At 47.2% G+C, this 14,776-nt stretch overlaps 1 protein-coding gene across 1 annotated transcript in view; it reads right to left on the bottom strand.

The window, feature by feature from the left end:
- Nucleotides 1-14,776, bottom strand: part of LOC138248862 (zinc finger protein 502-like) — a 118,269-nt gene that overhangs the window by 48,497 nt on the left and 54,996 nt on the right. Inside the window, exons 6-7 of the mRNA XM_069202818.1 lie at nt 11,082-11,171; nt 2,539-2,649 (exon numbers count right to left, since the gene is read on the bottom strand). Of these exons, the coding sequence (XP_069058919.1) occupies nt 2,539-2,649; nt 11,082-11,171 (201 nt within the window). The remainder of the gene's footprint in view (nt 1-2,538; nt 2,650-11,081; nt 11,172-14,776) is intronic.

Genomic DNA, 14,776 nt, shown 5'->3' with positions numbered 1-14,776 from the left:
ATAATCTGCAGTGACAACTGCTTCAATCCTATCTGACACAACACTGATCACAGCTTTTGTAAAGTTATTTTATCAGCTCATTTCATCAGACACATTCGTCTTTGTCACCAACACAACAACCTCCAACTCGCAGTGACCGTCAGGCTGTCTGACTATGTTATCATGGAGGCCCACGGTGGAATGACAGGAAATGCAATACATCCAAGACTTCTGCCTGCGATCTGAGGATGTAGGAGTAATTTCAAAACTGGAAAAGTATGAGGACGGGTAGGAGTAAGATCTCAGGCTATGCCTGATCTGTGAGTTAATCAGTTTGGAGCTTCCACTCATGAAAATCTGGAGCCTTTCGGCTGCTGCCCTCATTTCACAGAAATCATTTGGTTGCAGACAGTCTCCAAGTCATGGCTGTGGTACCTTCATCATAAGTCAGGATGCCCCACGAGGCAGAAGCCGGGAGGCTGATCTCCACTACTAACAATTGTTGAATAAACAGTGCAAAACAATGCTGATGACAGTAATAAAATGCCATCACACTGGCTAAAAATTAGACAAGAGTTTTGGCGAGTTCATTCTAAGAGGAGCCATGAAATAACATCATGCTTAGGAATGCCACAGTACCTAAAGCATTGTTCCTTTCCATCAGGAAAAGCAGTTCTGTGGCCATTGTGACACCATGTGCCCAGAAGAGCCAGAGATGCACAGAGATATAGCCACAGGAGATGATGTTCATGTATTCATGAAGAAAGTCAAAGCAAGATCTTTCTTAAGAATGGGGCTGACAAGGGGGCTTATGGAAGAAAGATAAGAATGGCTCCATAGTCTAGTGCATGCCTGGATGTCAGGTCTCTGTTGGATTTGACAAGACCAGGAAGGTGAACAGAAGCTCTGATGGCTTCTACCCTAGTGGGACATGAAACCACAGAGAAGGCTCATGTAAGTGCCGAGTCATTGGCGGCAGAGAGGCAGAAGAGAGAACAGGGGTGCGAGACGCGAGGCTGCCCATGTAGGCAGAATCAGGCACCAAGGGGGGTGTTTGTGGGCCAGGCCAGCCCATATTAATATTTGGCCCCTCCCAATGACCTAGCGGGCTGGGAGAGTATTTTGTGAGAAATGCATCTATCTAAACAAACTGCATTTGCCTTTGAATGCCAGAATGTAAACTCAGAGAAGCACATGCCCTCTTGTTCCTTAAATGCTTCTGTTAAGTCTTCCTGAAGCAGATCAAGTTATTGTCAGAGCTCAAATAATGTTGGGCCCAGATTCCACCAGTCACCAAGGAAAGAATGAAAAGAAATACATGCACTAGTTAAAATAAAAAGTATTACTTTAAAATTGTTCTGCCTTTTTTTGAGGAGCTTGTATTTGGAATTTCCTTTTTTGATTGTAAAGTGCTGCACATTAGATGAAAAGTTGCCTGATGAGGTCGTAACGTGGCCCAGGGTTGCTGCTACCAGACAATGGTCACCTTAACAGCACGCATCCGAGCAATGAAGGGCTTTAGAAATCACTCTCCCTCCCAGATGCAGCTTTAGATGCAGTGGAGTTTGTACATCCAGGGATGCTGCTGTGAGCACTGGCAGCTAGTGGTGCAGGACTTTCAAGTGCTTTGAGTACCTTCTTCCGAAGAGATTACCCATGTCAAAAGCATGGGCGTAGCTCCAGGAGGGGTGTTTAGGTATTACACACTAATAAATGTTTTTTGTGATAGTTGGGTGAGGACTTTCACTCAGGAATGGAGAGGTGTCTGTCAGATTTCAATAGGAATTTTTACATACACACAGAAATATGCACAAACACACTCTCTCCAGCTCTCTGCTTGGAAATTCCTAAATATTTTTTTTTCTCTCACTCAGTACTCCTACCAATTCATTCTCCTCCCCCTTTCCACTGCCCCTCAGCCCCCTCTCATGCACCCTGCTTGTCGTGTAATGTATTTGAACACTGCATGCCAGTATGATTGTTGGAAAACTTAAAGCTCACCCCCAAATCTTACTGACCGAGCTGTGCCCCTGCCTACATGGATGACGTAAGCAGGTTTTTACATTAAATGAGATTCTACACAATAATTAGGGGCAGGAGAGGCAGTTCGAAGAGCATTGTGCTTGAACTGTGACACGTGAACAAGATTCCTGCTTTTTATCAAAACCAAGTAACCACAAACGTAACACAAATGTTCCGCGCTCACAGCAGTGCAAGTTCATTACACACTCAGTAACCAAATAAATTGTAAACATGTAATAGAGCACTGCATTGTACACTTCCAAGAAAATGTAAGAACCAGGGACACAAATGGCCCGGGTGCATCCATCTCTCATGCGGGGTCCCATGAATAATCCACTAAAGTAGAGAGGACGTGAGGGGAAAATGAAAAAACAAAAACCACAGATGTAATTTATTAACCACAAGCAGTGGCCAGGCACAGTGAGGTCACAGTGAACGAGGAGACTGCAAAAACTAATTCATACAAGAGGAACACTGTCCTAAGGCGCTGTTCTAGGAGGTCACTTGATTACTTTTTGGGAGGCATCACTTACTCACCTGGGAGACTTCTGATACTTCCTATTAACGCAGAGTTTTGATGGCCCAAGGAAGATTTCCCCACCTCTTCTTTGGTGGTTGAGGACATAAAACATGTGAGAGCCTCCATTCCTGTAAAAATAAGAAAACATAATGGTTGTTCAGAAACAAAAAGGACTTAAGTTTGCATCAGCATCAGAACAACCAACCACGTGGGAGACACAAACCTGCAACAAAGAAGAAAGCAATGACCCTATCAATAGGGCTTGTGTCAGACCTGAAGGAGGAGGGCGAGCCTAGGACCAATGAAAGCATCCATTAGCCATTAATCTCCATGCCCCGCCAGCCTCCTGCTACCAACAGCATCCTAATCTATGCTAATGCCCAACTCACAGACAACTCTTGGTTCCCTGCTGCCACTGCCACCCCCCAACTGCACTGCACTACCTGACAACTTTGTAACACCCAAGATCTAAACATTCCCTGGCAAGGCTGTGTTCCTTGTTGGTGCCCTACTATAAGGCACTTCATAATAACTAATGGTGTGATGAACAAGTTACTTACCTTCAGTAACGCCTTTTCTGGTGGATACACTAGTTACCTGTGGATTCTACACATCATGAATTTTCCCCATGCGCCAGCAATTTTCTTCTAGCTCCGCACGTCGACGAGGACATCACAATTGCCAGACTCCCACGCAACGCGGGCGTACTGACGTCAGTTCTCACCATTTTTTACGTGCCTTTGAGGCGAACCGGTGAATACCGACAATACAGAATTGAAAAGAACTCCATAATACCATATACATAACTACAAAACACACACACACACACACACACATATATATATATATACATTCATATATCACATATATAAACAATGGCAACAGTATATACATATCAATAATATACAGATACACACCCAAGGAAAACTTGCTAAGACCATCCAGGCAACGGGGAGGCAGGTGGGACCGTGAGGAATCCACAGGTAGCTAGTGTATCCACCAGAAAAGGCATTACCGAAGGTAAGTAACTTGTTCTTCTGATGGATACAACTACCTGTGGATTCCTCACATCATGAATAGAGTCCCAAAGCAGTACCACACTCGGAGGTGGGTGCCTGAATGGTCAAACCAAGAAATCCTGCAGCATGGACCATGCAAAATGGCCATCCCTCCTGGCTTTAGAATCCAAACAATAATGCTTAGCAAAAGTGTGGAGGGATGCCCAAGTTGTGGCCTTACAGATGTCAACCACAGGAACACCTCTAGCCAAGGCTGAAGAAGTTGACTTAGCCCTGGTGGAATGGGCTCTTATCCCAACAGGAGGTTCCTTCTTCACCAGAGAATAACACAACTTGATGCAAAGAATGACCCACCTAGATATTGTTCTCTTGTGGACCACCTTGCTTTTCCTCTTCCCAACATAACCGAAGAGTTGATCTTCCAGTCTGAACTCTCTCATTCTGTCGACGAAGAAGCTCAATGCTCTTCTCGGATCTATTCGGTGTAGTCTCTCCTCCTCCTTTGACGGATGAGGGGGAGGATAGAAGGAGGAAAGTGTAATGGACTGTCCTACATGAAAGGATGTAACAACCTTCGGGAAGAAAGCCGCCTTGGTCCTCAACACCACCTTGCCCTCATAAAAGGAAGTGTGCGGGGCTTCACGCTAAGTGCCTGGAGCTCACTCACCCTCCTAGCAGATGTAATGGTAACTAGAAAAACAGTTTTTAAAACTAATAACCTTAAGGGACATGAATGCATTGGTTCGAATGGTGAACCCATCAGAAATGTCAGTACGAAGTTTATGTCCCACTGAGGCATAATAAATGGAGTGGGAGGGGACCTGTTAGTTAGACCCTTAATGAACCTCAAAACTATTGGGGACTTAAACAAAGAGGGTTGGTCAGGTAGACACAGAAAGGCTGACAGCGCTGACAAGTAACCCTTAACAGTAGCAACTGCACAACCCCCCTGCACCAAGGACAGCGCAAATGACAAAATGTCCGATAAGTGGGCACGTAAGGGATCAATTAGCTTCTCTCCTCGCCAAGTCACAAATTTAGCCCACCTGCTAGCATAGATAGATTTGGTGGAGTGTCGCCGGGCTGATAAAATAACGTCCACCACTTCTGGCGGGAGAGAAAAGGAACTCAGATTGCCCTGTTCAATCTCCAGGCATGAAGGTGCAGGCTCTGGAGGTGGGGGTGTAGAACCTGCCCCTGCGACTGCAAGAGGAGGTCTGCCCTGTAAGGGAGATGGAGCGGAGGGCATAGAGAGAGTTGGAGGAGATCGGAGTACCATACCCTTCTTGGCCAATCCGGAGCTATCAAGATAACTTGGGCCCGGGCTTGGCGAATCTTCCTCAGTATCCGAGGGATCAAGGGTATGGGGGGAAATGCGTAAAGCAACTGGCGGGACCAGGACCTCTGAAACGCATCTCCCAGCGCTCCTTGCACCGGATACTGGAGGCTGAAGAACGACTGGCAGAGCACGTTCTCTCAAGTGCCAAACAGGTCTATCTATGGATACTCCCACATCCGGAAGATGTAAAGGACCAGGTCTGGATGAAGACGCCACTCGTGATCGGTTGAGATGAGCCGACAGACTGTCCGCACGTATGTTCAAAACTCCAGCCAAATGGTTTGCCACTAAGCAAACCCGATGGTCCTGTGTCCAGGAACAGAGCCGCAGAGCTTCTCTGCAGAGAAGGTACGACCCCACTCCTCCCTGTTTGTTTATATACCACATCGCGGTAGTGTTGTCTGTCAGTACCTGGACAAACCGACCGCGAAGGGAAGGGAGGAAGGACTTGAGAGCCAGATGTTTGGTCCATAAGTCCAACAGATTGATGTGAAACATCTGTTCCACTGGAGACCAATGACTTTTGATCTCCAGGTCCCCCAGGTGATCTCACCACCCTGGAGTGGAGGCATCCGTTATAACAGTGGCCACTGGAGGAGGTAGCGAAAACGGCCGACCTTGGGAAAGGTTGCCGCTCGCAGCCCACCATCGTAGATCCGCTGCAGTGTCCCTGGAGATCTTTTTCGACTCCGAGATCCCCTCTGTGTTGAAACCACTGCCTGCGGAGGCACCACTGAAGAGCCCTCGTGTGCCAGCGTGCATGAGTGACCAACAGAATGCAAGAAGCGAACAGACGAAGGACCTTGAGGACTGGAACAACCGCTCCATTCTGAAACATTGGAATCAACGCCTAAATGTCCTGTATCTGCTGAGGCGGAGGAAAGGCCCACCTCAATGTTGTGTCCAGTACTGCCCCTATGAACGGGAGGCGTTGCGAGAGCTCTAGGTGAGATTTGGGTACGTTCACAGAAAAGCCCAGATCGAACAACAACTGGGTTGTGATCTGCAGATGGTGCAGCACGACCTCCAGAGACTTGGCTTTGAGCAACCAATCGTCCAGGTAAGGGAATACCGCTATCCGCCTCCCCCTGAGCTGTGCTGCAACCACCGCCATCACCTTTGTGAAGACTCGAGGTGCTGAAGTAAGACCAAATGGAAGGACCGCAAACTGATAGTGTTGCAAATCCACCATAAACCGGAGATACTTCCTGTGTGACTTGAGTATAGGGATATGAAAGTAAGCATCCTGCAAGTCGACAGACACCATCCTATTTCCTTCGTTCAACGCCAAAAGTACCTGCGCCAGGGTCAGCATTTTGAATTTCTCCTGTTTGAGGAACCAATTCAAAATCCTCAGGTCCAGGATTGGTCTCAAACGAAAGGGAAGGGCATAGCATCGATGACCCAGGAGTCCGATGTTATTAAATCCCACATATGGAGAAAACGCAATAACCTCCCCCCTACAGGAGATGCATGTGAAGGGATTGATGGAGGACTAAGGCTGCTTTCCCTGCTGTACCCCACCGGAGAAAGAAGCAGTGTGCTGCTGGGTGGACCCTCTCGTACGAACCCTACCCCGCCCCCTATATGATCTATAGGGGTGAGCAGCATTAGGTTGCTGTCATGCTGACTGGAATCTCCCCCGAAAAGGAAGAGCCACGTCCAAACCCCCGAACCTCCTAATTGATCTTAAAAGGAGTAGAGGTGGAAGTTTGCAAGCCCAAGGATCTTGCGGTAGCCCTACCCTCCTTGAACCTTTGCAAGGCAGAGTCAGCTTTTGTTCCGAAGAGTTTGTCCCCATCAAAAGGTAAGTCTAGGAGGGTAGATTGTACATCGGAAGAGAATCCTGACGACCGTAACCAGGCCTGTCTTCTGGTTGCTATGGATGTGCCCATTGCCCTGGCCCCTGAATCAGTTGTGTCTAGCCCTGACTGGATGACCTGAGTTGCCTCCGCCTGTGCATCAGCCAAAAGGCTCAAAACCTCCTTTGACAATCCAGTATGAGCAGTCTTGGACTCCTCCATTAGGGCATAGATGTATCTGCCCAAGACACAGGTTGCATTTGTCGACTTTAGGGCCATACTACATGAAGAGAAAGTATTCTTCGCAGACTGTTCCATTTTCTTGGATTCTCTGTCTGACAGGGCCCTAGGAAAGGACCTGGGAGTTGTACGCGAAGAACATGAGGCTTGCACAACCAAACTCTCCGGAGTCGGGTGTTTTGAAAGAAATCCTGGGTCCCAAAGAGCCACTTGGTACCTTCTTGCTACAGATCTATTCACTGCTGCAGAAGACACAGGCTTTTTCCACACCTCCAAGATTGGATCAATGAGCGCCTCATTAAAGGGGAGAAGCGGTTCCGCCACAGCTGAAGCAGGGTGCAATACCTCAGTAAGGATGTTAGTCTTAACTTCAGCAGCGGGAAGTGGAAGGTCAAAAAAATCCACCGCCTTCCTCACCACTGAATGAAACGATGCCGCCTCTTCTGTGTACTCCCCCGGAGAAGCCCCATTCCGGAGAAGTGTCCAGACCACTGGCGGATTCCAAGCCCTGTAAGTCCCCCAGGGGCTCTCCGATCTCACCCTCTTCCAAAAGCTGTCTCCTATAATTCAGCTCTTCAAGCAGTCGAAGAGCTTTTCTCCTGGAACGCAGTCTGGCCTCAATTCTTGGAGCTGACAAGGCGTTTATCGACCCCGAAGACAGTGGTTGGCATCGATCATCGGATCCATCCGACGCTGGATCCATCGGCACCGTGGGTTGATGGACCACCCTCTCCAGCGTCGATTGAAGCTGAGGCGAAAACATCGGCACCAGGGCAGCAGAAGTTGTAAGCGTCACAGGCCTTCTAGGTGAAGCCACCGGTACTAGCGCCGAACCAGCACCTCCCACAGGCCAGAAAGGCATAAAGGGCATCAGTCTGCACGGAGCCAGAACACCCAGGTCAAATGCCATAGGACCCTAAGGTCCAGCAGATCCACCGCCCAGGGCCATGTGGGCGAAGATATTAAACAATGCAGCTGGATCCGTACCTGGCGCCGGGAACGCCGGGTACTCCTGCGGCGCCGGTGCTTGAGGTGGAACAGGCGCCGGCTCGGGTACCTCCAAATGCACCGGTGAGACATCCGGACTCTGATGAGGTTCGACCTCATAAACAGATGGCACCGGAGAAGCAGGAGGTGTCGATGGCTGAGGTGTCAAAGTCGGGCTAACTTCCCAACCCGTACAGCGCCGAGCCAACGGCAACTTCAAGCGGGACCGGTCCTTACTCGACAGACGTTGTGAACCATGCCGGCGCCGGGAGTCATGACGATGCCTCTTATGAGACTTCAAAGACTTAGAAGAAGATCTTCGATGAGGATGTTTCTCCTTCTTTGACTTCGCCAAGAATAACTTAGCTTCCCGCTCTTTGAGTGCTTTGGGGTTCATCCGCTGACATGAACCGCACTCCTCGACATCATGATCGGAACTGAGACACCACAAGCAATCGTTATGTGGATCCGTAACCGACATACGGCCACCACACTCCCTGCAGGGTTTAAACCCAGATTTTCGTGGCTGAGACATTATTAACTAAGTATCACGACACAGAGATACAGTTGCTCCCTGGAGCCTCGAAGAAATAACCATCACTCGAAGGCACAGAAAAAAGGGAACTGACGTCAGCACGCCGGCGAGGACCTCTTATTGCCTGGATGACATCAGACGGCATCGCATGGGAGTCGGGCAATTGTGACGTCCTCATCGACGTGCAGAGCTAGAAGAAAATTTCCGTCGGATGCTGGTGCATGGGGGAAAATTCATGATGTGAGGAATCCACAGGTAGTTGTATCCATCAGAAGCAGGAGATAGGCTTCCACTTCTAGGATTGCGCCCCACTTCTGACACCAACACCATGACATTCTACTTTCTGACAACTCCTAGTCACCTGATAGATTCACCAACACCACCCTCTTATGGAACCACATTCCCCTTACATCTCTCACTTCTGACTGGTCACAGTGGCTTTCCCTTCTCCAGAATACCACCAGTCTGGTTCCACAGTGGAGGCCACATTCAATTTAATCCACTTCGAGCACTGACTCAGTTTGCATACTGTTAGATGAGAACAGCAAGAGTCCAGCAGCACTACACGGTCGTATTCCCCGTCATTTTGGGGGACCCACCTGGTAAATCCCCACAGCTCCAAAAGGAAATATATGTAATGAACTCTTTTTGTAGAAACGGAGAACTGGCTGGGTCTCTCATTCCTCCTTCTAATGAACTAGGCTGCTTCAGACATGGGGGGTTATTCCAACTTTGGAGGTGGTGTTAATCCGGCCCAAAAGTGAGGGAAAAGTGACGGATTTACCACCAGCCGTATTACGAGTCCATTATATCCTATGGAACTCGTAATACAGCTGGTGGTATATCCGTCACTTTACCGTCACTTTTGGGACGGATTAACACTCCTCCAAAGTTGGAATAACACCTATGGTGTGTTAAGAGTCAGGCCTTACGTGTTGGGTAGTCTTTTCTAAAAGGCATGTATTATGTATGGCGCCCCCTACCTGGCCCCAGAAAATGGTAGACACACAGGAAACATTACAGGACTGGTATTTAAAAAATAATGGTTCTTTATGCTTTATTGTTCTACAAATCATATATATTAGTTTGATAAGAATTATGTGACACTTAGCAGTAATTGCAAAGAGCGCTGTAATCGCTGAATATCCCTCAAACATATTTCATCATACATCACTACTCTATTAGCCCAAACCAGGTCTATAAACTACCTAATTTACATAGAAAGGTGGCAGCAATCTAGCTATTTGGTTCTGTTTCTGAATAAGCTTTATAAAGCCTGGGGTCATCTTTAACTGCCAAATGGTGCAAGTGGGCATGGTCTACGGCGTGCAAGGTTGTGGTCTTTGTACTACAGCGTGATCTGAAACCAGACTGGTAGTCATGCAAGAGATGGTTAGCGTTGATCTGATCTTCCAGTCCAACACTGACTGTTCCTTCACTTACCTGAGATTGGGGGCTGCTGCCTGACACCCAGGAAGAAACGTTACATACTTAGAACAATTTATCAAGTCTCTTTCCCGCACCAAGATGCAAGTCTGGATTTACCAACACTCCGGAATTAAATGGGAGCAGACAGCCTTTGTTCCACCTTTTTTCACTTAATGGTTTGAAATGCACATTTCCCATAGGTAGTCACAGATCTTACAGCCACTCACATTAGCAGGCCTAAGAGGCCTCTGATGGTGATAATGACGGGTCATCGGTCTTATAAACCTTACAGTAGAGACCACCTTTGATACGGAAAACACCTTTAATATTCTCCCAGGTCCACCACCAGCACTGCTGACACAAGAGCATCTGAACAGGAACAGGACAGCGAACCATCCGCTTTCCCTAACTCAAACTAGAGGAGTCAAAAAGGTGTGCTTTGGCAGATTTATCTGGTCCCAACAACGCCCTCTACAGAACGAACAGACACGCAATTCTGAGAAGCAGAAGGTTAAGTAAGTCTGAAGTATTCTTCCAAATCTTCCTATAGGACATCAAACTCTTGTTGGCAGAAAAAAGCATTGTTCTTCTAGTCAATCCCGCTTCCTGCCAGCCGCTGCGTTGGGCTTTCTTTAAGAGTGTATAGGACTATATTATTTTGTAAGAATTACTTAGGCATCCTTAAAACACCCATCGATCCTACGCACCACTGAAATAGTTCTTACTCCAAAGGTGCAGGCTCTTACTCACACTTCTGGCTTTAATATAAAGCTCTTTATACCCTCTGGATGAAAGTGAGACTATGAAGTCACAAATGAATATGTCACAAAGGCTATTTCAACAACAGTTTATGGACTGTCAATATATAGTTTAACAGAAACAAATGGGAATTCATGCAGGAAGAAATTTATAAAGAAAATATATAATAGAGCACTGTTCACAGTATGGATTAAGAGAGACTGTGAAACTAAATCCACACACTCAGCAACATAGCAACATACCTGAAAGAAGCGGGTAGGTGGGTAATTTATTATGTACCTGCAGTAAAATGTTGACCGTAGGAGCTGCTGAGAATAGCAGAGAGGGGGCATCTCCATCCTATACTGCTGCTGAAACAATGCTGGGACGTGAATAGTGCATTGGGCTTGGAATGCGCATACATGCATCCCAACCTTAACCAAGTAATGATGCTCTGAGATCTACCACTCACCTGCATCTACACTGGGGCTGCCACCGCCTGTGTCTCCATCTACAGGATCCACACAATTCACCTCAGGATCAGATGAGAGTGGGAGGAATCCTAGAAGGGATAAAAGTGTTATATCTCTGAATATAGCAATGTGTATGCTGTATTACAAATTAGTTTTGATTCAATCCTTTTCACAGAAGATGACATTTATTTTCACTCCTTTTGAGTGGACAAGAATACGAGAATAGAGATCCATTTTTACATGATGAGGCAAACTGTAACAAAGTCTGGTTCAGAATGACAAATATTGCCTCACTGGTCAAATATTTTATGACATAAAATTAAGTAACATGAAAACTGCACTCAAGCACAGCTGGAGTACCATGATGCTGGTATTCCAAATTAAAGTGTCTGTGGAATAAACGTATGGGAGGAAACAGTTACAATAGGTTGAAGTTCATCTGGCTGGCTGGGCTACAGGAGATCACCTGAGCCAAAAGACAGACCCTCATTATGACATTGGCAGTCTTTCCCGAAGACCGCTGTGGTGACGGCCACCAACAGATCGCCACTGAGGCGGGAATCTACCCGCCAGATAATGACACACAAACACAAAAATGACGGAAACTAGCATCAACAACAATTCCACCACACAACGGTCTAAGGGTGAGCGTGATGGTGGAGGAAATCGTCAGGGTAGAGCCACAGCTGTTCGGTGCACAGGACCGACAGATAACCATTGCCAATGTCAGCGGCGAGCATGTGCCACGGCAACCCAATACTCCACCAGAAGATGCCCTCAGTGATGACAGCAACTCTTGATGTCCTGATCTGGTTAAACCTACTCGCCCATCTGGGACCACTGGTCAGTCGGCTTTCACATCCCACACCCAGTCCACCACAGGCCCCCCCCCCCATCCGACTCCAACACCACAGCAGCCACCCAACGTCTACAAACCTCTGTCCCCAGGACACGTCGATCAATAGTGTGCCCACCTGTACAGGGACTAGAGTCTACACCACAAAGGCAGGACGATGAAGGTCCTGGTGTAAGTGGGTGTGGGAACACCATTCAGGGGACAGAGGCACGGGGCCAGTGGGAAGTCAGCTGTGCGCCAGGGGGAGGCCAGACCCAGGGAACCGACTGCCCAGGAGGCACTCACACATGTCCTGGGGGCATACCAACAATCCCAGGATAGGATGGGGCAGGTGACTACCATCTTGCAGGAGAACCAGCGGCTGCAGGGGGGTACACTACCAGGAGGTCATGCAGCGGTTGCAGGGCCTAAATGCCAACATGGCCTCCATTGCAGGGTTGCTGTGTGACATGGCCAACACGATGCATGAGAACAGAGCACACCAACAGGCCCCTTCCACTAGCAAGTCTACTCACCAGCCAACAACATCTGCTGCAGCTACTGGACAGGAGGATCTGCCACTCCACTCACAGGCCACCAGCACCCATCCCCCTGCAGAAGGTGAACCACCCCGCAAACGTTCCCTGCGACCCAGACAGACACCAGAGACTGCTGCCAAGACCAAAACCACCTTCAGGAAATGAGTCCCTCCAGAATATCTCCCTTGTGTGCCACTGAGTCACCTGGTTCACTTTGGACTGCCATTACTCATTTTCCTGTGGGCCCATGGATAACAGACCTGTGCTACCAACCAACTGGGCCACTACACTGAAGTTTTTGTCCACCATCACCCCACTCTATTGCACTATCCCAGCCTTCTTGTCACTTAAATAAACACCCTTGAACACAACTGGAGTATTTGTGCTCTATCATACAACAATATGGAATGTATTGAACTGCATTATCCTGTGCAAATGTCCTGTAATGTGTGAATCCATCCAACAAATTGTTAAAGCAGTCTGTAGTCATCACATCAGTACACAGTTGTGACCACACCAACATATGCAAAAAGGGGAAGCATAAATGACAGTCAATGGAAAAGTAAAGGTAGTGCTTGGCACAACACAGCAGGCACACAGCACTTAACTGTAATGGAGATAAGTACAGTCTTACCTGAGTGTCATTGGAAGTAATGTTGTATTATATGTGTCCTGTTGTCCACATCCATCTCCTCATCACTGTCTACAGTGTCCTCTGCTGCCACAGGTGCATTGTCTCCCCCTCCTCCTGCAGGTAGGGCACATGGCATCTGAGGGCCAAACTGTGCAGCATGCAGCAAGCCACCACTATCTGGCCGACCTTTTTAGGGGAGTAGCATACGGGTCCACCAGTTAAAGGAGGCACAGGAACCTGGCTTTCAGTAGACCAAATGTGCGTTCAACAACCCTCCTGGTGCGGCCATGTGCTTCATTGTACTGATTTTCATCTCCTGTTGTTGGATTCCTAACCGGGGTCAGCAGCCAACACAGGGTTGAGTAGCCAGAGTGACCTAGAAGTAGTGAGGGACACACATTACCCATGTACAATGGCATGGAGTACAACTCCAGCTGTCATACACTGGCATACACTGTATGAACACTCAAGCTCACCTATGAGGCACACTCTGTGCCTCTGTAGTCATGCCATCACCTGTGGGACGCTGCTATTCCTAAATACATAGGCATCATGCACAGATCCAGGAAGCTTGGCAGTGATGTGGGAGATGTATTGATCAGCAAGGTACACCATCAGGACATTTATTGAGTGGAAACTCTTCCTATTCCCGTAGACCTACTCATTTGCCCTGGGAGGGACCAAGGCAATATGGGTCCCGTCAATGACCCCAGTCACATGTGGTATGTGTCCCATGACGTAGAATCCAGCCTTCACAGCGTGCAAACCTTCACTCTGGGGGAATGAGATGTAGCTGCTCATGTGTTTGAGCAAAGCAGCCAAAACCCTTCTAAGCACCATCGAAAACATTGGCTGTGGCATTCCTGCAGCCAAATCAACAAAAACGGGGGTCCCTGCTATAAGACAGTAGCTAGTCCAGGGAAATTACCAATTGAAAATCTAAATATAGCTACTCTTCAATCTTGCTACATAGGCATACAATGAAAAACAGAGGCTGAGAAATATATTTTTGATAGGTATGTAGAAACAGTATGGTCTCATAAATTCTAGCCTGACACATGTATATGTAACACTTTTCTTCTCTCAATTCATGAAGTATCTAATGACACAACACATACCTAATAATTCTATGCATTTAGGAATACTTAATTAAAACAACCATATGTTTCTGTAATATATTTGTTTTATTTATAACCATTTCTAATAATGAATATATCAAAAACAATAATATACAGAACTGATAAAGACAATACAAAAACGATATCCCACCCCACTAGGAACAACAGGCAACAAAACCTAATCACATCAATGTCTCATTCACACTCTATCATAACCAGACTCAACCATCATACCATAAAATCTATACAATAAAAAGTCCAAAGATACTTCTATAATTCTCTCAGAAAAATGACAACCAAGTGATATAAAGAATATATAGGATCAGCTATATCAGACTATAGTTAGAAAATTCTCCTTATCAACTCATAATATACAAAACAGTTTCATAAGGAATATCTCAGTAAGACGGAGTTTCAGAACACACTGCATAAGCGCGTTTCGGTATCCCTCATAGAGAGGCCATCTTCATCAGGGCTGTTCCAATACGATGTTTCTGAGACGTGACCTCACTCCGCTGGCGTTTGGCATCATGGCGGAAGGCGGTCAGCACCACCGTGCAACTCCTCA

Source organism: Pleurodeles waltl, chromosome 8, assembly GCF_031143425.1.
Source record: "Pleurodeles waltl isolate 20211129_DDA chromosome 8, aPleWal1.hap1.20221129, whole genome shotgun sequence".
NCBI classification, from domain to species: Eukaryota; Metazoa; Chordata; class Amphibia; order Caudata; family Salamandridae; genus Pleurodeles; species Pleurodeles waltl.
This window is presented reverse-complemented; position numbering and strand designations above follow the sequence as displayed.